The 27369-nt window shown below is 41.6% G+C and overlaps 1 protein-coding gene across 1 annotated transcript in view; it reads left to right on the forward strand.

Annotated features, from left to right (window-relative positions):
• The first annotated feature begins 2396 nt into the window (after nt 1–2396).
• prkx (protein kinase X-linked) overlaps nt 2397–27369 on the forward strand; it is a 64954-nt gene continuing 39981 nt past the window's right edge. Inside the window, exons 1-3 of the mRNA XM_080422188.1 lie at nt 2397–2575; nt 17658–17826; nt 23891–24154. Coding sequence (XP_080278314.1) covers nt 2401–2575; nt 17658–17826; nt 23891–24154 — 608 coding nt within the window. The 5' untranslated portion in view covers nt 2397–2400. The remainder of the gene's footprint in view (nt 2576–17657; nt 17827–23890; nt 24155–27369) is intronic.

Consider the following 27369-nt stretch of genomic DNA (forward strand, 5'->3'; position numbering starts at 1 on the left):
ATTTCTATAATTGCTATAAAACCTGTATATCCAGTCATTTTGGGGCATAAACAAGAAGTTGAAGGATAAAAGTAAGTCTGATAATGACGTACCGTGCATGTTCACATCATCATGTATACTTACATTACTTATTATTATTAGTATTACTATTATTATTATTATTATTATTATTATTATTACCCTTATTATTATTACACTTATTATTATTATTATTATGTACCGTGCATGTTCACATCATGTATACTTTACATTACTTGAGACCATTATTCAAATATTTAATTTTTTAACATTCTGGACAAAATAGCCAGTTTTACATCTAGGTGCCCAGATGTCCCTTGTGCCCACCTATCCTGTATCCATCTGTCTGCCTGTGTGTGTGTGTGTGTGTGTGTGTGTGTGTGTGTGTGTGTGTGTGTGTGTGTGTGTGTGTGCGTGCGTGTGTGTGCGTTCTGCGTGTGTGCGTGTGCGTGCGTGTCAAACTATTGCTCTCCCCTTGGGCAATCTGCCTGTAACTGTCTTCGAGGATGGCCGCGCCCCTCCCCCGACACGCCATTGGTCAAGCTTCGCTTGGCTTCCCTCAGAGAAACGTCACGCCTTGATCTCGCCGCAAAGCGGGCTGCTATGCTGCTATGGGCTATTAGTTCCAAACAATGGAACTATCTCATTGAGATAGACAGAGCACTTCCGCATTCCATTCTTACCTTTGGGAGTCAACGCTATAGTGTCATAACTCTCTTATACGGCTCTCTGGGCTTCCCTTGCCAAAGCTGCGTTCCCATTAGCCATGGTTCACATGACGCTCGTCTGTCACAAGCGTCATGGAACCACTAGTTCCTGGTTTTCGATTTGTTTTACACTCACAACTGCTACATCTATATACACGTTCAAATTTCAAATATAAAGTGCTGAACCCCGAGCCACGGATGTAACAAGTTGAGCCGCACAAGGTCTAAGTATCTGTATATTCCGTATTGTTCAATAAAAAGGTTTTTAATCCGATCACCAGCCATTTTCTCCGATGCTTTCAACTGTGCGACACTACCGGTTGGGAGGTATATTGCACTCTGATACATTACAAATAAAATAAAAAATGGCCGCCAATCAGATTAAAATGCTTTTTATTGAACAATACGGGAAATACGGGTACTTATCGTGAGCCGGCTCAACTTGTTACATCCGTGGCTCGGGGAGTAAGCACTTTATATTTGAAATATGAACGTTTATGTACATGTGAGAGTTGTAAATGTAAACACATCGAAAACCAAGAACAAGTGGGTCCATGACTGTCATGGTATGACCGTCATGTTTCAGGGCTGCGTTCCCATTGGCTGTGTGTTTGTCAACAGTGGGTGCCGTGCTGCTTCTCTTCCGGGTGCGCTGGGTGGAGAGAGGACGCAGAGAGAGCAGACAGAGAGAGAGAGAGAGAGAGAGGGGAGAGCGCTGGGTGAGGCTCTCCATGGACAGGACAACAATGGAGGCTAGGAACGGACACAACCACCACTTCCATCACCACACCACGACGCCCGTTGAGACCGTGTTTATATAGCTCCGTACTGACCGACTTTCCCCACATTCTCAAACTAAACGTTATGGGACATACATGCTGTTAAACTAGAACCACCGAGGAGGGGTAGGGTTGTTAGCCGCTAGCGTTAGCCCGGCTGCTAAACGTTTTTACATTGGTTTACAGGTTACACCTGCTGTCACTGTTATAGAGCCTATAGCGCTGCAGGGTTCGTTTGCTTTTATGTTTTTGTTCGCCCTAATGCCGGGGTTATGGTCAATGTGATGGTGTTTATGTGAATGAGGCAAAAAAGTAAATGACTTGACCCTAAAAAGAGGAACCTATAAGTGCCGAGCTAGCCCAGGGTCCGAGTCCGAACCTATAGTACTGAACCTATGGTACCAAACCCATAGTAACGAACCTATAGTACCGAGCTAGCCCGGGGTTCGAGTCCGAACCTACAGTACAGAACCTATAGTACCGAGCTAGCCCGTGGTCCGCGTTCGAACCTTCAGTACCAAACCTATAGTACTGAACCTGTAGTATTGAACCTATAGTACCGGAGCTAGCCCAAGGTCTGAGTCCGAACCTATAGTACCGAACCTATAATACCGTACCGAGCTATCCCGGGGTCCGAGTCCAAACCTGAAGCCTGATGCTGAGGTTGCTGAAATAGCCCAGACAAAGAAACATGAACTGAAAGCAGGTCCGCTCCTGTCACTGTCACCGCTGCCAAAAAAAGTCTCATTTTCTTTTGCAAAGCCGGTGATATTTGTTGGCGTCATGGTGGATAATCAGTCCTCAAAGTAGTCAGCTACAACCTATAGTCCCTCCTCCCACGTATACGTGAGAAAAAAACCCTGAAAAGAAGCCAACAAAACAAACACAAAACAAAAATGGCCTCATCCAAAGCAAAGGTCGGTTTGAACAACGAGATGAACGGCGTGAAAGACGGGAGAAGCAACGGCGCCAACTCCTCCGTGGTCGTGGTGTCCTCCTCCTCGCCGGGGGAAACGGCACCCAACAGCCGCACCTTCTGTCTGGACGACCTGGACAACATCGCCACAGTGGGTGAGTTGATCCGGAGGTCATCCCTATGTTCCCCCACGTTCTATGTTCTCCGGGTTCTATGTTCCCCCATGTTCTATGTTTCCCCGGGTTCTATGTTCCCCCAGGTTCTATGTTCTCCGGGTTCTATGTTCCCCGGCTTCTATGTTCCCCGAGTTCTATGTTCCCCACTTACCTTAGGGTTAGTGGGGAACATAGAACCCGGGAACATAGATAGACTCCCGTTGTGCACAGTGGTTCTCAAAGTGTGGTCCAGGGACCCCCTGAGAGGTCCTTGAGGAGGTCCCAGGTAAATGATTGTTAGTGAGGAATCAATGGGACTCTTACAGACCTGTACTACAAATGGCTTTCCACGCGGTTTGATTCCCGGCCGTTACAATGGTGCCGTGACCCGGATGGGGTTGCCCGGTGGGAGGGAGGTCAAAAGAGGGGATGAGTGTGTAGCAGTATAGTGGCTCAGAGCCTTTGCCTGATGACCACAAGCCTAACATCTCCCCCTGCCAAGGGGCTAGTGGTTAAAGTTGTACAATGCAAAATCACAAATAACGATTTTTAGCAACCTCTGCTGGTCACTACCGTCACTGCATACAATTTCCGTATTCCTCGATTACCCAGAATTCCATTCGTTTTCACCGGAAGCCGGAAGCGTTTCAAAAAGCGATCTTTTAATTGTTTTATACTATCTACGGATCGTTTCTCTTAGCCAGTGGAGCATTAGTTACCATGAGCTGTGCTTTCTTTTTCTGTTCTTTTTCGATCTTCCAATCCTACATTCTCTTAAAATCAGCGTGAGGTTCCTTTTTGTTATTAGCGCGCTAGTTCCTGGCCAAACAGGAAACCGTTGCGGTAGTTCCTGGCCAAACAGGAAACCAGTGCATTTCCGCCTCCGTTTTCCGGCCAGATGACGTAATTTCCCCGGGAAAGTCCCCCCCTTCACCGTTCAATAGTAAATATATAATATTAATAATAGTGTTGTGAAACTTTTGCCACTCACAAAATATATACAATTTAACTTTATTTTTGTTGAAAACGTTACCTAGTATGCCTTTAAAGGGATAGTTCACCCCAAAAAATACAAATTTTCTATTGATTAGTCACCTCATGCAGACTTATTTTTTTGTATATATTTTTTAGTTTTTGTCGCATTCCTAAGTCAATGATTTGTTGACCAGCGGACCGGTAGGCAGCGGTTCCGTTAGGAGACACAAAGGAGACTCTTTGAATCTCCTACCGGAACCGCTGCCGGTCATCAAATGATTGGCTTAGGAATGTGACAAAAACAAAACATCCCTTAAGACGTTGGCCTTCCACGCGGGAGACCCGGGTTCGAATCCCGTGCATTACACATACTGTACATGAGGGTCCTTTGAAATTAAATGGTTTGAGACTGAGAGCCACCGAGTTATTCAAACCTACATTAAAGGCCACATAGCCTCCAGGACGTGTAATCTCACTGTTGTGAGAGGCAAACAACATAATAATAACACTTCATGCACAGACAGAATGTCACCTTTATCACAAATCAATCCATGTCTCTAAAGCAAGTCCAACACTATGCAATAACCTTATGAGATCAGTGTTCTGTTCTGGCTTCTGCCCATTTACAGTACATTCAGTTATTAGTTCAGCTCAGTATTTTATAGGGCTGTGCCATTTCTTAAACTTCATTGGCATTTTTCTATCTTTTTAACAGTTAGTGATTGATTGATTGATTGATGTACTTTATTTAGTAAGACATGAGAACAACAATACATGGAAGTACAGATTCACAATACAAGGTCTACTAAAGCACTAAAGCTTGTTTAAGATGAGATCCCCATGCACACAAATCATGATGACATATAAGAGACAGACAGATATACACACTACTATACAGAACGTCATACAACCAGCTTACAGGTTACTGGTATGAAAAGTGTAGTCAACATAGTATGTCAAATATTTCTTTCTGGGTCCTTGAAAACAAGTTTAGATGCGTGCAGTCGGTTGGGTGTTGCCCTCATCTAGTTTAGTAACGCGTGAATGAAGGATGACATTATGTGACCTTGTTGTTAACAAAAAAATCTTGTGTGGAAAATAGCACACTACTGGTGTGACATCGACTCTCGGAACATGATGCAACGCGTTGTGAGCTTGTTGATCTGCTATTTTGAAAAGATTTTAATACATTTTATACAGTTACTTTTGTACATTTACTTTTGTACTTTTACTCAAGTACATTTTGAATTCTGGACTTTTACTTGTAACAGAGTATTTCTACAACGCAGTATTGATACTTTTTTTTTTAGGTCAAAAAGTACTTTTTCCGCCACTGAGCGTAGGTCTAAAGTTGCCCCGTGTATGTACTTGGGAGACGATCATGTGATCTGTTCGTTACAAGTAGGCTAACTAATCAAAATGTCAAAGGTACTCAAGAAATCATGGACACGCTGCACTGTAAAGACACGTCGATGATCAGACAGCGTTTCTAAGCCAGATAGATACACATGGAAAGCACAAGCTTGTAAATCTATTTTTGGCCATTTTTGAAAAATCTTGAAAGTGTTTGTGTGTGTCTCTTTTGGGGGTCCCTGGCACAAAACATTCTCATGTGGTGGGTCCGCAGCCATATATATATGAGGAACATGAGGAACACGAAAATGTTCCTCATTTTTTTGTTTCGTTTCCTCCCTCTACACCAAATATCTTTGCCGAAAATAGCCGCTCTACAAGCTCACAACGTGTCGCGGTGTGACGTGTTGTGAACTTGTAGATCTGCTATTTTCGCCACTGAATAGGAACACTAGGGGGGGTTCATGAGGTTAATTAAAGTCTGCAACTTATTTAGTACGCTTTGCGAATTCTACTGGGTCATCATGAATGCACGTTATGAATAAATAGGTCATAAACGGTGACAGTGTTTACATGTTTATGTGTTGAATGCAGGTCTAGGATGGCTGGATGACATTTCCTTCAGATCCATTTTCCTATTGCATAAACTCTGGACTTCATGTAATTTTCCACACTGGGTGTGGTATAAATAAAACAAGCAGAAATAAGTAGGCTAAGCGCTCCCAAGTTGAACTACAGTATGCAAAATGTGAATTTGGGATGTGTTACGAACCCCCAGTCCAACGAAACGCAAGCTTTGGAGCTCAAAGCATTCGGCTCAGTCCTAATCTTTCTACATTTTTCAGGCCCGACTTGGGTAGAATTGTAATGCCTTGAAACTAGCCCTCCCCACCCATTTTTAATAAGGCTTTTTTGACAGCGGGGATGTTTGCTTTGTCTGCAGTGGATTTAGTATGGGAAAGATTGAAACAGATTCCATGCCTTGATGAAGACAGAATTCAAACTTTTGGCATACAAAAAATAAAGATATATGTATATATTTTGAGGCTGGAATGTGTGACTATTTCATAAACTTTTCTTTCTGAAGATGTGAAGTGCATGCTTCCAGCTGGATATAGCCAGATAATGGTGGTGTAGTGGTTATGATTATGTTATCATCATCAGACCATAGTGGTGGAAAGTAACCAAGTACATTTACTTAAGTACTGTACTTAAGTACAATTTTGAGGTATTTGTACTTTACTTGAGTATTTCCAATTTCCAATACTTTTACTTCTACTCCACTACATCTCAGAGGCAAATATTGTACTTTTGACTCCACTACAATTATATGAAAACTTTAGTTACTAGTTACTTTGCAGATATAAATGATTACATTACAAAACATACATTAACCATTTTAGCCCTATTTTATACCTAGGCTATTTGAAAATAGCAGATCTACAAGCTCACAACGCGTCGCATCGCAACGCGTTGTGAGCTTGTAGATCTGCTATTTTCAAACATTTTAGTACTTTTACTTTTGGTACTTTAATTACATTTTGATACCAATACTTTTGTACTTTTACTCAAGTCAATTTTGAATTCCGGACTTTTACTTGTAACAGAGTACTTCTATATTGCAGTATTGATACTTTTACTTAAGTAAAACATTTGAGCACTTTTTCCACCACTGCATTGGGGTGAGCTCTACTCCGCTCTGTGATTGGAGGGAAGTTAAAGTCACAAAGCGGGATTGTTTTGCTCTGTGGTTTTTGTGGTCCAGTTTATTGTCAACATGGATCGTGAAGAAGGGTCAGCCTCTGCTCACACTGTTGAATACATAGGTCTATGTAATAACTTTTATATTAACTTTTCCCTGTGTCTACGTAACAAAACAATAAATGCAATGTTTTGCCAAGCCTTTCCCTCTTTACCAGCAGTTATCCGCTACTGGAGTAGTGTGGTGGTGGTTACCTGCAGAAACACACTGCTCTCTGGCTGTATTTTCAAGTTTTGGTTGGAAAAAACAAGTTGCAAAACAAAAACAAACAGTGAAAAAACTCAAAATACAGCGAGAGGGCAGTGTGTTTCTGCAGGTAAACACTAACACACTGCTTCTGTGGCTGATGACTGCTGGTATAGACGGAAATGATGGGTAAAAATGTGTATCATCGATTTGTTATGTAAACACAGGGCAAAGTTACATATCATGCCTTTTAACATTGAACCACATGAACCCTAGCATCCTTCCCTATACTCTCTTGTAGATCGGCAATTTTCAGCGAAGAGATTTGGCGCTGAGGGAAAACGTGGTGCAGACCAAGCAACCATAATGTGGTTGAAGTGGTTAGGGATGAGGTGGGCCTTGATACTCTCTTTTTTCAGTTGTGTTCGTATTTTTTTACCAACAGCCCTTTTATGAGAAGCATTCATACTGTACGTTTTTTACATTAACCACTTCAACCCTATAGCATCCCTATTCTGAGGGGAACATGAGGTGATAATAGCCGAACTACAAGCTCACAACGCCTCGCGCTGCCAGGCGTTGTGAGCCTCGGCTATTTAGATCGGCTATTTTCGGGCAGAGAGTTTTGGTGTGGAAGGAAAAAAGAGCAGACCAAGTACACAGCCAAAGGTCAAGTTTACTAAGTATTGAGGGTTTAAGTTGTTAAAATACACGTTAACGTGAATCCAACATATTAATAGAAGAGATAATGTGTAATCAAACAAACAATAAAACATACTCAACACTGTTGACAGTACTGTCAAACAACCTCGCTCCATCTCTCTCTCTCAGCTAAGGGGTCCTTCATGTAGAGGTCGGGGTCCCTGCTTCATCTCTCTCTCAGCTAAGGGGTCCTTGGCCTTAACCCATTAAGACCTGAGGCCGATTCTTACTTATGTTTTCTAAATCCTAACAGTTTTCTGAAAAAACGTATGTTTCTATATCAGTGGTTCTCAAACCTTTTCATGTCAAGGACCCCCAAATGATGTGTATTTGGCCGCCGACCCCCATCTCAAAATATTGTGTTCCAGGGACCCCCCAGAAGCAAAGATTTGAGTTAAAAATGTTCGCTTTAAAAGAATATAATATATTAATTTGCACACATTTTCTAATTTTTTCAAAAATAGCAGATGTACAAGTTCATAGCGCGGCACTCGGTGCCGCGCTATGAGCTTGTATATCTGCTATTTTTGAATAGCCAACGTGTAAAATAATGCTTTTTAGCTCAAATGAAAAAGTGACACAGATGTGTTCCAGGTCTCAATGGGTTTAAGGGAAAAACGTTGAAGTCTCCGGACCGGGACTAGAGCATCCTGGAGGGTGTTCCTCTACTCTTATTATATAAAGAAGTAATGATGTTAGCCATGATGCAGCATGCTGATGGGACCAGCTTCCGTCTCTGATGTCTAACAACAGGAAGACTGGAACGAGACGGTCCGTCCAGGACAGGACAGGTTCACACAGGGGTGAACGCTGATGTAGCTCTATGGGATGGAGGTGTACTTAACCGATTAAAAACAGGGAATGCATCTGTGTAACCACTTCAACCATTATGTTATACTTTGGGCTATTCAAAAATAGCAGATATACAAGCTTGTAGATCTGCAAAAACAAATTGTAATTTGTGAGAAGTTGTGCAAATCTTTGGATATATATATATATATATATATATATATATATATATATATATATATATATATATATATATATATATATATATTTTTTTTTTAAAGCAATTTTTTTTAACTCAAATCTTTGCTTCTTGGGGGGTCCCTGGAACAACAACCTTTTGAGATGGGGGTCCGCGGCCAAACACATTTGGGGGTCTTTGACATGAAAAAGTTTGAGAACCACTGATAATAGCAGTGTTCTTTTTTTCATTTAGAAGGATTTAGAAGACCTTTCTACAACCCCCCCAGAAACCAAGATTTGACTTACAATTTGTTCACTTAAAAAAATATATATATTCAAAGATTTGCACAAATATTCATGATTTTTCAAAAGAAATAGCAGATCTACAAGCTCATGAGCTTGTAGATCTGCTATTTTGGAATAGCCAAAAGTACAAGCTAATGGTCTTTAATGGGTTAAACCAAAGAGAAGGCTGCTCCCTCGTTCCACGAGACAAGTGGTCCCTCCTCAATCTAGCTGATTGGTTTTTGAAAGCGTTCGCGTCGACCGACTGACCGACCAGGCGTGAGGAGGAGAGAGGGTCCCGATCTGCTTGCTTGGCTGGCTGGCCTGCATTATCGGAGGAAGCCCCGTCTCAGTTTCATTCTATGTTTATCCTAAAAGCATATTGGGAGCCCGGGCCAAAGAGGAGACTTCAGCGTCCCAATTAAATATTCATTAGCTCACTTCACACGCCCCCCCCAGGCCCCATCATCTACCTACAGTATAGTGTCAGCCTCACTCCTACTTCTGCACACACCTGCTGGACACACCTGCTGGCAGGTGTGTGCTGGTGTGTGCCAGTCACAGGTGTTATCAGGCCACAGGTTGGTGTTCAGGTTACCTGGCACCTGAGCATGCGTTCTGCTGCAACTTTGTTGAGTTTGTGTGTGCCCCAAGCAGCAACACTGCCCCCATGGAAAGATGCCACGTTTGCCCGTGCAATAGGGCAAGTGAAGCTGGTGTTCCGTAACGCAGATTACGCATTATTTGGTGTCAGACCTGGACCTGGTACCATTTGCTGGCAGGTGTGTGCCATTCACAGGTGTGTGACTGGCACCTGAGCCTGCATGGGTCCTGCAACTTTGACATCTGTCTTTGGTACCGATGTGAAATAGTTCTAAGTTTGTAAATGGTACCAGGGCTGACACCAAATAATGCTGCCACTCTGCGTAACGGAACACCAGCTTCCACTTGCCCTATTGCACTATGGGCCTTATCCTGAAGGGCACACGGTGGAAATGAGACGGTGGAAAAGGGGGACATTGAGAACAGAACTGACTGTACCAAGAGGCCTTGTGTTGTGTGTGTCAAACCTGTTTTAATGCACAGCGTCTCCTCTGTTGGCCTGGTTGAAACAGGTGCTCTGATTTATTGTTCAGCACGCTGCTGCCTGCATGCGTTGCTCTATCTATGGAATTCATCCAGCTTAATAATATCCACCACATGAGGGGGGGGGCATCTAGGTCTGAACTTTAAGACGGGAACGCATCTGTGTCATTTTTCTTTGGCTATTCAAAAATAGCAGATATACAAGCTCATAGCGCGGCACCGAGTGCCGCGCTATGAGCTTGTAGATCTGCTATTTTTTAGGGTAAAAAATCGTGAAAATGTGTCAAATCTTTGAATATATATAACATTTTAACTCAAATCTTTGCTTCTTTTGAGATGGGGGTCCGTGGACAAATACATATCATTCATCCAAAAGTTTGAGAACCACTGATATTATAGCAACATACATAAGTTAACCCATTTTGGGGCGGGAACCCCTATTTGTAACTATTCAGGACGGGAAGCCCTTTTGGGGCTCTTGTTGCTATGTACAGTATATAGCAACATACATTTGTTGTAATTTTTTAATAAATTTAGTTTTCCAGAAAACTTAGGTCAGGATTTAGAAGGTGTTTTTAGAATCAGCCTCAGGTCTAAATGGGTAAGGATAGACATTTGTAGAATCCCCAGAAGCAAATATTTGAGTTAAAAATGTTTACTTTAAAAAAATATATATATTCAAAGATTTGCACAAAAAAAAAAAAAAAAAAAAAAAATGCAGATCTACAAGCTTTTAGTGCCGCGCTACGAGCTTGTAGATCTGCTATTTGTGATTAGCCAAATAAATTAAAAAAATTACACCGATTTCATTTTTTTCCCCGGTCTAAAATGGGTTAATACCTGCCAGGGATGTGGACGGCGGGATACAGAGGTCATCCCACGCTGGTGGTGGTGGGAGAAGAAGAGGATGGTGGGGGGCGGGGGGGCTTAGTTACGAGCCCCGCGTAGAAAATCCAATTTGCCATGCCTTTTTGTCTGATGAGAGGGGATTTGGCTGCCTGAAACAAATCAGCTAAAGCTCTCCTTATCTGTTCTGCTGTTGTTTAATTGTCATTGAAATCATGAGGCGACTCTTCGCCCGCCGTCAGAGAGTATTATTTCGCCCGGCGTTGGCGTGCTGTCGGTGCCATGTGTGTTTTTTAACCGATTCAATCCGGGAACGCATCTGTGTCATTTTTTTAGATTTCTTTGGCTATTCAAAAATAGCAGATATACAAGCTCATAGCGCGGCACTCGTACCGCGCTATGAGCTTGTATATTTGCTATTTTTGGAGAAAAAAAAGTCTAAATGTGTACAAATCTTTGAATATATATATATATATATATATATATGACGTACATTTTTTACTCAAATCTTTGCTTCTGGGGGGTCCCTGGAACAAAATATTTTGAGATGGGGGGCAGGGGGGCGGGGCGTGGCCAAATACATGTCATTTTGGGGGGTCCTTGACATGAAAACAGTTTGAGAACCACTGATATTATAGCAACATAAGTAAAAAAATAAAAAATAAATAAATGATGATTTAAAAATCATTGATTTTAAAAAAATCATCATTTGTAAAATCGAAGATTTTAGTTCAAAATGTTCGCTTAAATAAAAAGTCCTATATTCAAAGATTTGCACAATGAGCTTGTAGATCTGCTATTTTAGAACAGCCCAAAGTATAAGATAATGGTTATAGCAAAAAAAAATCTAAAATGACACAGTATGCGTTCCAGGAGTGAATGGGTTAAGTGGTGTGCAGAGGAGAAGACTGGTTTAAAACAAAAAGGTTGAGAGAGCGATGCCCAATTTGCCGATTTACAGTTTCCTGTCACGGGCGGCAGGCTTGTAGATCTGCTATTTTTGCTATTTTTTAAATTGGAATTCAGATTTTTTAAAGCTATTTTTTTATGTGACATAGACACTTTTTTGTGACATAGAATGGCCCGACAGTATATACAATGTGGCCCTCTGGAGTGAGTGTGGAAATATAGTGGCCCTCTCCATCATCAAAGTTGCCCACTGTGATCTAGTAGCACGCAAACAGCGTGTCCTGTGAGCCAGTCTCAAGACATGTTTTTGCTTTTTGTTTTTCTTTCCTCCATCCTTCCTCTTCAGTAATAATAGGGGTTTGGGGGGACGATATTGATGTCATGCTAACACCGCAATGTCTTTCCCCGCCTTGGATGGATGAACGACCCTCTTTATGTGTTCTCACCACATCCCCCTGTACCAGACAATCTGCAACGAGCACGCCCATGATTTATGGGCCTTGGTGATTTATAGCCCCATAGCCATAGCCATGCATGTGGAGGTGTAACCCCTGGCTTCTTTGCCCCCCCATGCCTTACACATGCCTCATAGTGTCTGTCGCCAGTGTTGCTTATTACAAAGAGACTTTGGGCTTGTTTTTCTGTAAATATTGGTACAGTAGTTTGTTGGGCTTGTTTCTAAAGTGTAGTGGCGTATTTGGGCTTGCTTCACTAATGTTCAGTTTGGTTTTATTTCCAGAGTGTGTGTGTGTGTGTGTGTGTGTGTGTGTGTGTGTGTGTGTGTGTGTGTGTGTGTGTGTGTGTGTGTGTGTGTGTGTGTGTGTGTGTGTGTGTGTGTGTGTGTGTGTGTGTGTGTGTGTGTGTGTGTGTGTGTGTGTGTGTGTGTGTGTGTGTGTGTGTGTGTGTGTGTGTGTGCGCATGCGTGTGAAATCGTGTGAAATCGTAATCTTTTTTCAAATCTTGAGATTTGAGTTACAAAAGCAAACATTTGTAACTCAAATCTTTGCTTCTGGGCGATTCAACAGTTTAAAAAAAAAAATTATGTCGCCATAATATCAGTGGTTCTTTTTTCCATGTCAAGGACCCCCAAAATGACACGGACCCCCATCTAAAAATATATGTTCCAGGCACCCCCAGAAGCAAAGATTAGAGTAATTTTTTTTTTGCTTTAAAACAATATATATTAACACATTGGGTGCCAGCATTTTTTCATAACAACTTACGTTGGGTGCCAGCATTCTCCCCATTGACTGCGTTTTGCTGTTTAAGGCTCTAGACTCCACGAGGAGCAAATCCATGTAAAAAAAAACATCCATTCATGTTGCGCGATGACCCTGGCTACAGCCTGGAACGATAACATTTCACTCGCGAGTTACAATGGGGGGGGATCGCGCATCGCGCATGACCGGTTTTCCCCACCGGAAACAGATTCGGAGATATAGGTGTTTTAAAGAAGGAAATAGACAGGAAGTGGATGGGAGCCATGTTTTTGTTTCCGGTGATCTATCTGGCCTATCCTTCTCAAGATCACAATGGGTACTCCCAGAGCTGCTCTAGCCCCGCCCGTGTGGAGAAAAACGAAAAAAACAAAAAGACATATTTCACGGTCTGGACCGTGTTCGGCACCGGACCGCTACTCTGCGCAAACACGGTTCAGACCGTGTTTGGCACCCGATGTGTTAAAAGATTTGCACACATTTTTCAAAAATATTTTTGAATAGCTAAGTGTAAAATAATGCTTTTTTAGCTCAAATCTAAAAACTGACACAGATGCGTTCCAGGTCTTAATGGGTTAACCCATGCCTCATAATGTGATGAAAAACTCACAGAGAGAGAGAGAGAACACGAGGCAGGCAGTTTGGCCGCGAGCGAAATATCACACCGATCGGGACAGCAGCGTCTCATGGGGGGGAGGAGGGGGGGGGGCATAATATATCCCTGACAGCTCCCACCTGTCCCGTCAACGTAAAAAAACAAAGACCTGCTTCCACTCCTTGTTTACTACTACGCTTAGCGCGCGTTGTCGTGGCAACGCCCGTATATAGAGCCCCGAGACAAAGGCTCCTTGTAGGTACAGGCAGCATTCCATCAGTCAGTCAGTCAGTCGGTTGCACCATCGTCTCGTATCGTGACTCACGTCCGGCTCCGTCATATAGGCTACTGACTCTCTCTCTGTCTGTCTCTCTCTCTCTCTCTCTCTCTCTCTCTCTCTCTCTCTGTCTCTCTCTCTCTCTCTCTCTCTCTGTCTCTCTGTCTCTCTGTCTCTCTGTCTCTCTGTCTCTCTGTCTCTCTGTTTCTGTCTCTGTCTCTCTGTCTCTCTGTCTCTCTCTCTCTCTCTCTGTCTCTCTGTCTCTCTCTCTCTCTCTCTCTCTCTCTCTCTGTCTCTCTGTCTCTCTCTGTCTCTCTGTCTCTCTCTCTCTCTCTCTCTCTCTCTCTCTCTCTCTCTCTCTGTCTCTCTGTCTCTCTCTCTCTCTCTCTCTGTCTCTCTGTCTCTCTCTCTCTCTCTCTCTCTCTCTGTCTCTCTGTCTCTCTCTGTCTCTCTGTCTCTCTGTCTCTCTCTCTCTCTCTCTCTCTCTCTCTGTCTCTCTCTGTCTCTCTGTCTCTCTGTCTCTCTGTCTCTGTGTCTCTCTCTCTCTCTCTCTCTCTCTCTCTCTCTCTCTCTCTCTCTCCCCCACATGTGATCAGCGGTGGAAAAAAGTACTCGAATGTTTTACTTAAGTAAAAGTATCAATACTGCAATGTAGAAGTACTCTGTTACAAGTAAAACTCCAGAATTAAAAAAATGTTATTTTTGTTAAAGTATCAACATGTACTTAAAGTACCAAAAGTAAAAGTACCAAAATGTTTGAAAATTGCAGATCTACAAGCTCACAACACGTCGCGATGCTTATGTTTTATGTGTTTTATACTGTAATATATGTATACCTGCATTGTACAGTACTTGAGTAAATGTACTTAGTTACTTCACACCACTGATATAACATGGCACAGATGGCGAGAATGGAACGCTCCGGTCCTGAATTGGGTAAAAGTGAGGAAAGATGTCAGGGGAGCACTGCCAGGCCCCCAGAAATTACCATCCAATTTGGTCCCATCAACATTAACCCATTAAGACCAGGAAGGCATCTGTGTCATTTTAAGATTTTTTTGACTATTGAAAAATAGCAGATCTACAAGCTCATAGCGCGGCACCGCGCTATGAGCTTGTAGATCTGCCATTTGTTTGAAAAAATTGTGAAAAGATGTGCAAATCTTTGAATATATATATATATTTTTAACTCCAATATTTGCTTCTGGGGGGTCTCTGGAACAACATATTTTGAGATGGGGGTCCGCGGCCAAATCCATATAATTTTTGGGGTTCCTTGACATGAAAAAGTTGGCGCACCACTGATATAGAAACATACCGTTAGGATTTTTAGATATGTATTTGGCCGCGGACCCCCATCTCAAAATATGTTGTTCCAGGGACCCCCCCAGAAGCAAAGATTTTAGTAAAAAATGTTTGCTTAAAAAAAAATATATATATTATGTATTCAAAGATTTGCACACATTTTCTCGATTTTTCAAAAATAGCAGATCTACAAGCTCGTAGCTTGTATATCTGCTATTTTTGAATAGCCAAAGGAATCAAAAAATTACACACTGATGCGTTCCCGGTCTTGATGGGTTAAAAAAAAAAAACGCAACCCCTCGCTTTGAAGTTGTTTTTAATATACAGAATGATTTGCCTGCATGGTGTGTTTATTCATGGCGCGGGAGGCCAGCGCGTGTAGCCAGATGGTAACCTCTTTGCCCGGCAGCTATTCTCTCTCCTCTGTGACACCACACCAAACGTCCCCCATGTTTTATCACTGCCTCTCAGCCAGACTCACACATATAGATAAATAGATAGACGGGGCAAAGGGCAAAAGACCATCCCCTCCCTCCCTCCAAGGATATCAAAAAGCCTGTGGGGTGGGTGAAAAATGTGTCTTTTATTTATGATTTGATTCATCATACTGCACTTTCAAGGGTAGTGTTGTTTGTAGCATTTTGTATTAGTACTTAAGTGTTCTGTTGCTGTGTACTGACCTTGGCTTGACTATTGAGAGTGTTTGGATTAAGTTCAGATTATGGCTTATATATGCCAGTGGTTCTCAACCTTTTTCAGGCTGTGACCGCCCAAAATAATCATATTTGAACTGGGGACCGCCCAACATAATCATATTTCAAACTGGGGACCACCCAAAATAATCACATTTGAACTGGGGACCCCCCACCCTGACAAGCACTTGGAATTGTAGGAGTTGAGGCATTACATTTAGTTTGACTCTGTTCCACAGGTACATATTGTGAAGATAGCCGATCTACAAGCTCACAACGTGAGGTGACGGCGTTGTGAGCTTGTAGATCGGCTTGTAGAATTTTTTTCTTTCTTATGTTATTTGGCCAATGTTTGACACAGTTTTGTAGTACATTTTGTTACTTGATGCTGTATGTGTCTTTTTTCCTTTAATTTCTTTATTTTTTGAGGTATTAAAAAGTCCTTACATTTTCACATCACTGGGGAACCCCCAAAAATCATGTGGAGGACCTCCCTGGAGGTCCCGACCCACAGGTTGAGAACCACTGGTTTATTCTACCATGAACTAATATCAATTACAAATTCTCTAATGCCTCAGTCTGTCTGTCTGTATTCCTACTATTCCTTTTTTTTTAAAATATATAACATTGTGGCCTTCATTATAATGTTGGATAAACACACATTCAATCATACATAATACAGTATTGCATTGGATCTGGTTGTTCCGGTTTCCAAATCCCAACCTTACTACTGTACCCACCCACCCACCCACCCACCAGTGTTGATTCTGACAGCAAATTCTGATTCAGCTTTAGTCATAGCCTTTTGAATAAAATTCCATTTAGTTTTAGTCATATTTTAGTCATCTGAAATGTTTTACTTTTAGTCTAGTTTTAGTCGACTAAATATCATAAGGTTATAGTCGACTAAATCTACAGTTGGTTTAGTCGACTAAATCTACAGTTGGTTTAGTCGACTAAATCTACAGTTGGTTTAGTCGACTAAATCTACAGTTGGTTTAGTCGACTAAATCTACAGTTGGTTTAGTCGACTAAATCTACAGTTGGTTTAGTCGACTAAATCTACAGTTGGTTTAGTCGACTAAATCTACAGTTGGTTTAGTCGACTAAATCTACAGTTGGTTTAGTCGACTAAATCTACAGTTGGTTTAGTCGACTAAATCTACAGTTGGTTTAGTCGACTAAATCTACAGTTGGTTTAGTCGACTAAATCTACAGTTGGTTTAGTCGACTAAATCTACAGTTGGTTTAGTCGACTAAATCTACAGTTGGTTTAGTCGACTAAATCTACAGTTGGTTTAGTCGACTAAATCTACAGTTGGTTTAGTCGACTAAATCTACAGTTGGTTTAGTCGACTAAAATGTGTGTTGGTGGTGCCTTGATGGCGCCGTAACGGCTGATTTTACACTTGGTTGCATGCTGAAAATAGCCGATCTACAAGCTCACAACGCGTCGCGCCGCGCCGCGACGCGTTGTGAGCTTGTAGATCGGCTATTTTCAGAGCACAACACCCCAGCACAACCAAACATAAAATGACTTGTCTTTTAGTTATACTGGATCTCTTCTCCACTAGATCCCTCACTAACATTTTAGTCTTGATTTTATTTGTTGACGAAATTGTCAATATATTTAGTCTTAGTTTTAGTCATCATAGCCTAGTTTTTATTTAGTTTTTATTTAGTTTTCGTCAGTGAAAAAAAAAAGCTAGTAGACGAACATTTTTCGTCATAGTTTTAGTCGACGAAATCAACACAGCCACCCACCCCCCACACTGGAGGAGACATCGTGATGTATGTGTCTGACTCGACATTGACTGACTGTCTCAACCTCCTCTCCTCTCCTCTCCTCTCCTCTCCTCTCCTCTCCTCTCCTCTCCTCTCCTCTCCTCTCCTCTCCTCTCTCCTCTCTCTCTCTCTCTCCAGGCACAGGGACGTTCGGCCGTGTGTTCCTGGTGAAGGACAAGAAGAGCCGTAGTTTCTTCGCTCTGAAGCAGATGAAGATCCCTGACGTGATCCGCCTGAAGCAGGAGCAGCACGTCCACAACGAGAAGGAGGTTCTGAGCGAGATCAACCACCCCTTCCTCATACGCCTGTGAGTGTCTACACACACACACACACACACACACACACACACACATATGCAAACGCACACACACCATCCTGACCCCACAGTCTGACCCCTAACCTCCATTACGTCCTGATACGTTTTATTTATTTAATAGAAATGGGGAAAAGATTAAGAATAAAGCCTGCACACTCATGCTCCACTATACTTTGTTGTGCGGGATTTGATTTCTGATGATTTTTGATGATCATTCCTAACCCAGCACCTCAACTAAGTGATCATGTACCTATTTCATTAACTTTAATAGACATGTAGTAGTGATGTGCGGGTCAGGTTTTTTCATGACCCGCCCCGCCCCAACCCGCCACGGAACCCAACCCGCCTCAACCCGCGACCCGCGACCCCATATAAATCTATGGCTCAACCCGCCCCGCGACCCGCGGTGGGAATATAAATATATAACGCTCTTTTAAGTACCCAAAGTCCCTTTAAATGTCTACAGTAGCACAACATTGTCATGGGCTGAATAAACAAGCATGTTGTTCAAAATAGGGTTTTTTTTTTTTTTTTGCGTGTGAGAGGCTGACCCGCTCACCCTCAGCCCGCATAATTTCCTCTGAAATCCTGACTCGACCCACCCGCGCCGCGGGTTGACCCGCGGGTCCCGCGGGTTACGGGTCGACCCGCTCATCACTAACATGTAGTCATGCGAGCCAATATAAATAATCAAAGCGTATATATATATATAGCTTATCAGAAATGGAAATTCATGTAAAGTTATTTTTAAATATATTAGCCGGTTATGACGTATAGACTGTTTGAGCCTCTTTGGGAATTGGGGGGGGGGGGTCAAACGAGTCAGCGAGTGATTGAGGTGTCAATCTACTGCTCTCTGCTGGCCGATCTGTCGTATGTGTTTAAAACCGCAGAAAGACAAACTATTTGAAAATTCAATTACAAAATAACAACAAAAAAACACACGAAAATCGCTGGCACTGGGGGAGTACTTTATGATGTTTCTCAGTCAAATTTTGAGATTTTGTGTCATCCTCCACGCTCCTGTCCTCCGGAGTCCCCCAGGGCTCGATCCTTGGACCTATACTGTTCTCCCTTTACCTTCTCCCCCTGGGACTAATTTTTAAGAAGCATGGCATCTCATACCATCTCTATGCAGATGATTCTCAAATCTACATGCCCTTAAAGAAGGAAAGTAATAGCTCCCTGACACCACTTCTAGATTGTCTCAATGATGTTAAAACCTGGATGGCTTTTAACTTTCTAAGTGTCAACGAAAAAAAGACAGAGGTCATAGTGTTTGGGCCTAGTGGTCCTGGCATTATACCCACCAATCTGGGCCCCCTACAGTCTTATGTGAAACCTGTTGTCTCCAACCTTGGAGTCAAATTTGACAATCTGCTCAAATTGGATAAACAGGTTAATGCTGTGGTCAGCTCCAGCTTCTACCATCTGAGACTGCTTGCCCGAATTAAATCAGTTCTGTCCTTCAATGATTTTGAGCGAGTCATTCACGCCTTTATTTCCACACGTCTGGACTACTGTAACGCGCTATATGTCGGGCTAAATCAAGCCTCCTTGGCACGCCTGCAGCTAGTCCAAAATTCTGCGGCACGCCTCCTGACAGGAACCAGTAAGCGTGAGCACATTACGCCCGTGCTGGCCTCACTCCACTGGCTACCTGTTCGCTTCAGAATTGATTTAAAAATTGTATTGTTTGTTTTTAAATCCCTGAATGGCTTGGCACCTCAGTACCTCTCTGACCTCATAAAGGTCTATACCCCCCCAAGGTCACTGCGGTCTGCTGGCCAGCTAAGTCTCGAGGTCACAGTAAGGACCAAATTAAAGACCAGAGGCGACCGAGCCTTTGCTGCCATAGCCCCCACCCTATGGAATGCGCTCCCCCCCCATGTTAAAAGGGCCCCCACCATTGAGACTTTTAAATCTCGGCTTAAGACACACCTTTACACCTTGGCATTTTAACCCCGCTTGAGAGTTTTCTGTGGTCTGTGTCTTATTTGTTTTCTGTGTTTTTGATGGTGTTTTCTGTGTTTAGCATATTTTAGCTAGTATTTTGTATGATTTTCTGTACAGCACTTTGTAAACCCTTAACCCTGGTTGTGAAATGTGCTATACAAATAAAGTGGATTGGATTGGATTGGATGAAAATACTCTGGCAGTCAAAGAGTCAATTGCGCAACGTGCCAGTCGCGTAGATATACGCGAAGTGGTCTTTTTTCTTTTTTTTTTCACTCACAGGTTCACATTGCATTGTAGGCCTCGTTCGCCACGACACATTTCATTGTAGCACACCGGAAACGGAATTATCCGGGATCCGGAAATTCCGATCCCATCCGCTTCCACTCTAAACCGGAGACTAAAAGTCGATTATCTCGGTTGCTGTTTTTCCCCTCGCTGATCGCTGTTTAGCATTCACCGCTGTAGCTTCAAGATGGCGGATCGCAAATCGAAGCGGTCTTCACTGCTCGTCTCACGCAGATTCCCTGTGTGTTTAGAAACAGTTGAACGCGCGATTTTAACGGATTTAGCGAGATCTGTGGCGACGTGAAAAAAACAAAAAAACAACAATAAAACGCTGGCACTGGTGAGTACATTATGATATTAAACTCTGGCATGGAATGTTTTAAGGAAATGACTTAGCACATTGAGTGCCAAAAACGGTCTGGACCATTTTTGAGAAGCTATGCGTTATGTGCCATTGGCCCATTTTTAAAAAAATATATTTTTCCCACGTGGGGCGCTCTAACGAAACTTTGGGATAATCCAAGGAGTCTCTAAGAAGGAGAGGCCGGATCCATGTCAAAAAATGCTTCCGGTCGTCCAACTCCTTGACTAAAAGCTTTATATCTCCTATTTCTTTTTAACGTGGTGGAAGTGAGCCGTTTTCGATCGGCGATCACTCTGCAATGGAGGATCGCCTTAGAAATATTACTGTTCCAGGCGTTAGTCGGGACCCTCTGCCGTCTCGCACGCAGGCTTTGTTTACATGCGCGTCCTCGTCGGGGCTTCTACAGCACGAAACATATCAGCGTAAGTGGATGGAAGATATGCTGGCACTAGATGTACCCTATTTTAATAAACCTCTGGCACACGATGTGTAACAGATGACAGCTTCCGCTCTCGGCCTTGCTCTCTCCCCTGTATTTTTCTTTTCTCTATTGAGACAGACAGTAGGAATGACAGGGATTGATACAGTAACTGCACTGGGAAGCACAGGAGAGAAGGTTCTGGTTCTGTATCAGACGGACGATTAATCGGGCCAACATCTGCCGTATTGAGAACATTGGCATTGCTCGATGGCCACACTCACGCAGTCGTAGAATTGTTTTTCAATGAGTAATACATTATTATTGTGGCTTATTTGTTGTCTCTACAAACACAATAAAATGTCATATTGGCGATTGGCTGCCCTGCTCTCTAAATATCGGTATCGGCAGGCCATTGAAATTGAATTGAAATGAAAACCGGCAGAATTTGAAATGACAATCGAGTTCTGGAAGCCTGCCTGAGGTTTTATTAGCATTCCATTCTCACAGCAGCTCTGTTCAATCATTTGACATTCTAGCCGTTTAAATCTCTCAACATTTCACCTCCAACGTGAACAAACAGCTGTGCAGCGTGATGCACTCTGAGGCTGAGCAAACACCTGGGAGCTCAGGTGAGGCCTGGGGGGGGGGGGGGGGGGGCTGGACCCCCAAACTAATGTTGACAAAGTCACCTTGTTCAAATGCACTGAGGCCTGGACAGTAATGTACAATTTATACTGTAAACTAGTTATTCATTAACAATCCTTTTAAAGGCAAGTTCTAGAGTGTGTGTGTGTCTGTATGTCTGTCTGTCTGTCTGTCTGTCTGTCTGTCTGTCTGTCTGTCTGTCTGTCTGTCTGTCTGTCTGGAGCTATACTAATCTCTGTTGGACTAGTCAGTGTCACGTTTCTTAACCCATTAAGACCTGAGGCCGATTCTACAAATGTCTTCTAAATCAGTAGTTCTCACACTTTTTTTGTGCCAAGGACCCCCAAAATGATATGTGTTTGGCTGCGGACCCCCATCTGAAAATGTGTTGATACACTTTTTCAATTTTCATACACTTTCAAGATTTTTCAAAAAATAGCAGATGTGCCAGCTCGCAACGTGGATCTGCTATTTTTGAGAAGAGTTTTCTGTAAAACTTATGTTAGCTAAAATAAAATAAAATACACAGATGCTTTCCTGGTTTAAATATGTTAAGGAATCAAGTATTAACACATCGAGTACCAGCTGATTCCGCCATTGCAGAGTGATGTCGAAAATGGCTTGTTTTCACCACTGCAACAATATATGGAGATGCGGACCTTTTTCCTCAAGATCCTATCATTGGAGCGGACGCATTGGTGGAAAAAGTACTCAAATGTTTTACTTAAGTAAAAGTACCAATACTGCAATATAAAAATACTCAGTTACAAGTAAAAGTCTAGAATTTAAAATGTACTTGAGTAAAAGTACATAAGTATTGGCATCAAAATATACTTAAAGTACAAAAAGTAAAAGTACTAAAATATTGGAAAATAGCAGATCTACAAGCTCACAACGCATCGCGATGCGACACGTTGTGAGCTTGTAGATCGGCAATTTTCAAATAGCCTAGGTATAACAGGGCTATAGTGGTTAATGTATGTTTTATAATATAATTTATATCTGAAAAGTAACTAGTAACTAAAGTTTTCAAATAATTGTAGTGGAGTAAAAGTAAAAGTATTGGAAATTGGAAATACTCAAGTAAAGTAAAAATACCTCAAAAATATACTTAAGTACAGTACTTAAGTAAATGTACTTTCCACCACTGAGTGGACGGAAGTGACATTTTTTGGACTGGATTCACATCCGTCCATTCCATTTAACAGGGACCTAGGATCATCTCTAAAGGCGGCTTTCCATATGCATGGCCTCACCCTACCCCACACCACACCGTCCACTTGTGCCTCGGTTTCCACTACAATGAAGTGGGTAGAGTGGTGTGTAAGTGGTACTAAACTGGTGCCTAAAAAGTACCCAGTCCTGGGTAGGTCTGAGCTAGGCCAAGCGGGGCCAAACACTTCATAATGACTGATCACTCACCGACTTTTTATTTAGAACAGGATATAGTTGTAAAACATTATAATACTTTATATATTATTATAATCACAGTTAAAATCTATTCTAGTGTGTTATAATTATCATAGTTGTAAAACATTATAATAATTTATAGTGTATTATAATCACAGTTATAATCTATTATAGTGTATTATGATTATCATAGTTGTAAAACATTATATTACTTTATAGTGTATTATGATCACAGTTGTAATCTATTATAGTGTGTTATAATTATCATATGTAAAACATTATACTACTTTATAGTGTATTATGATCACAGTTGTAATCTATTATAGTGTGTTCTAAATATCATAGTTGTAATAAATTATAATAATTTATATTGTATTATAATCAGTTATAATGCATTATAGTGTATTATAATTAGCATAGTTGTAATACATTATAATTTATATTGTATTATAATCACAGTTATAAGGATCCATTTGGTTCATACCGAACCAAATGGTTCACCCACACATGCACAGGTGATTTGCATTTGTATACAGGACAGTTGGCCACTCATTTACATTACATTGTTAGACAAAAAGCAATGACCTCCATCTATGTTTACATTACAAATGAGTGTCAATGACCGGAGTCTGCTACTCATACCTGTGGATTTGAGAGGGGGTACTTTTGTGTAATGGAAAAGGTAGATATTTTGATGCGGTGTGGTGTGGTGTGGTGTAGTGTGGTGTGGTGCTTAAGCTGCAGTGGAAAGGGGGCTTTAGTTGCATTAGAGCACCCCTTGTGAAAAAATGTATACATTTGGATTTGGAAAAACGACTATAGTAGTTTTTGGCACTCAATGTGTTAACAGACACTTTGTTGATGAATAAATGTTTTAGGTCCATACGTCCTGTTTTTTTTTCATGCCCTCCCTCCACCAACCCCCACCGCCAACACCCTTATAACACCCCTTCCCGTTTCCCCGTGCCCAGGTTCTGGACGCACCACGACGAGCGCTTCCTCTACATGCTAATGGACTACGTGCCGGGCGGCGAGCTCTTCAGCTTCCTGCGCAGCCGCGGGCGCTTCAGCAACGGCACGGGGCTGTTCTACACCACGGAGATCGTGTGCGCCATCGAGTACCTCCACGCCAAAGAGATCGTCTACCGCGACCTGAAGCCCGAGAACATCCTGTTGGACAGCGAGGGCCACATCCGGCTCACCGACTTCGGCTTCGCCAAGAAACTCTCGGACAGGTAAACCGACCGGACGTAATTGACACTAGCGATAGGGCTGTCACGATTACAGCATTTTAAAGTTGACAATACATTTTCACACTAATAATTGCGATTAACGATTAATTGTGTTTGACATTGAACAGTGGAACATATAAATATTTGTTTTATTTTGGTTTGCCTTATAGGCTTCGTAATAAAGAACTGCAATGGAAAACTTAAATATACAAAGATATTACTGACATATTTAATAATTTTATACTTTCATTTGTATTTATTTTTTTACAAAAAAAAACTGAAATAGCAGATCCACAAGCTTACACCGTGTCGTGACACGTAAGCTTGTAGATCTGCTATTTCTGATTTTTTTTTTTTGTATTTGAAAATATATGAAAAATGTTCAACATGGAAACGATTATGCAATTTAAATGCGATTATCTAAAATAATTGCGATTTAGACAATCATGTAATAATTGTGACAGCAGGCCTAACTAGCGGTGACAAAAACAAACAAGCGCCGCCAGCTACAGTATACATTACTGCCGAGTCGCCGTTGGAAGGGTTGCTCATGGCCGCAGGGCGTAAATGAAGAGCACAGGGAACTAGTTTTCTTCCTGTTACTGAACGGTGCAGGACTTTTGGTGAAAGGAAAATGGTGGTAAAATTGGTGAAACGGTTGGAGCGCTGGAAAAAGTTGAAGCCGTGAACTGTGTCATCACTTAGTTTGTAGCTTCAGTTGGTTCAATGGTTTCAATTGATTTCAATGGAAGCAGGTCCCTTCCATTGAAAATGCTGACTAATTACTACTTGGCATGTGTCTTTGTCACCAGTAGTGTGAACGCAGCATCAGAGAAAATACAGTTCACCTAAATGATCTCCTCTCTGTTCCCCCTTTAACCCCTTAAGACCTGGAACGCATCTTGTGTAATTTTTTTATTTGAGCTAAAAAGCATTATTTTACACTTTGGCTATTCAAAAATAGCAGATCTACAAGCTCATAACGCAGCACCGAGTGCCGCGCTATGAGCTTGTAGATCTGCTATTTATTTATTTTTATCGTGAAAATATGTGCAAATCTTTGAATATATATTGTTTTAAAGCGAACATTTGTAACTCAAATCTTTGCTTCTGGGGGGGGGGGGGTCCCTGGAACAACATATTTTGAGATGGGGGTCCGCGGCCAAATACATGTCATGTTGGGGGTCCTTGACATGAAAAAGTTTGAGAACCACTGATATAGAAACATACGTTTTTTTCAGAAAACTGTTAGGATTTAAAAGACATTTTGTAGAATCGGCTTCAGGTCTCATTGGGTTAAACCGTCCATATGCAGAAGTCTCACTTCCGTCAATAGGGTTGTGGAGGTACAGTACATATTGTTTTAATGTGCATTTAAGGAAGCGTAGAGGACGTGTAACAATGTTTTTTTAATGTGCGTTTAAGGAAGCGTGAGAGCAGTGGTTCCCAAACAGTGGGTCGGGAGCCATGTTTGGGTCGCGGACTGATTGTTATGGGTCGTGACTAAATATCCCCTTTTTTGTGTCTTCCATTAACTCAAAAACTGCCAGGGTTTTAAAAAAAATAGTACTCAAAAACTGCCGGCAGTTTACATGGTAAAACATAGGAAAAATGTTATTTATTTCTCAGTTTATTTTGTAACATTGAAGTGAATGAAGCAGCAACTTTTTGGAAAATGTTATCTCCTGGTTCTTTGTGAAGAACGGAAAAACGGAAAAAACAAATAAATTACGAATAATTTTAGATTTTTTATTCTGTTTTTGAATAACAAAAAAAACCTTTTATAAACGTTTTTGGCAGGCAGAAAGTTAATATATATATATATATATATATATATAATATATATATATATATCAAAAGTATTTCATAAATAAAATGTAATAAATCAAATCATTTCCATAAATAAATACAAAAAACAAATGTTTAAGACGCAGTGAAAATAGCAGCTCTTAAACCTCACAACGCGGTGCGAAGCTCCGTGTTGTGAACTTGTGAAGATCTGCTATTTTCACTTGTTTGGGTCCTGTGGCAAACGTCTTAATTTCTCTCTTGGGTCTCGAGCTAAAACGTTTTGGGAACCCACTGGCTTTAGAGGACATGTAAACAAGTTAGAATACCATTTCAATCACAGGAACAATATAGATAAATATGTCTTTGCAGTATGTATTTATTATTCAGTTATGGTGCTGCAGTGATTTTAGTTTCATTCATTCAGCCCGAAACAGCAAACCAGCTGATTCCACCAAATGAAAACACCTTTGAGAGAGAGAGAGAGAGAGAGAGAGAGAGAGGAGAGAGTGAGAGAGAGGATTTAATTAGTGGAATCATCTGGTGATGTGTTGGAATGAAAACCCTGCATGGCCCTGGCATCTCAGCGGTACATAATTAACCCACTAAAACCGGGAAAGCACCGGCGTCATTTTAGATTTTTTTTGCTATATTTTAACCACTTTTAACCATTTTTTGGGGGTTACTCAAAAATAGCAGATCTACGAGCTCATAGCGCGGCACGAATTTTTGAACAATCGTGAAAATTGGCGCGAATATTTGAATATATTTTTAACATTTAACATTTTTTAACCATATCTTTGCTTCTGGTTTCTGGAACCAAATATTTTGAGATGGGGGTCGGCGGCCAAATACATATGATTTTGGGGGTTATTTTGTTAGATTAGATCTGCTATTTTTTTTAAATCATGAAAATTCACGCAAATCTTTGAATATATATATTTTTTTTTTAAGCAAACATTTTTAACTAAAATCTTTGCTTCTGGGGGGGGGGGGGGTCCCTGGAACAAAATATTTTGAGATGGGGAGGGGGGGGTCCGCGGCCAAATACATATCATTTTGGGCGGTCCTTTAACATGAAAAGGTTTGAGCACCACTGATATAGAAACATACGTTTTTTTCAGAAAACATAAGAATTTAGAAGACATTTGCTGAATCATCCTTCTAGGTCTTAATGGGTTAAATATCATCCGCTCCAGGGTGTTTGGAAACGGCGGGCGATGAGATCGGCGTCTGTGATTGAACTGTTGCTTCAATCAACGCTGATAGGGTTTTCATTGCAGAACATGTTTTTTTTATCTGGGCACTTACAAAAATAATGTGGACGATAACCACACCGCACCACATCACATTTGTTCTGTGTGCGAGGCAAATCCAGAAGGTGTGTTTTGCTTGTTTGCAAAAAAAAACAAAATAATTGAGGATGGAGA

The sequence above is a fragment of the Gymnoscopelus braueri genome, assembly GCF_963280865.1.
Source record: "Gymnoscopelus braueri genome assembly, chromosome: 24".
Lineage (NCBI taxonomy): Eukaryota > Metazoa > Chordata > Actinopteri > Myctophiformes > Myctophidae > Gymnoscopelus > Gymnoscopelus braueri.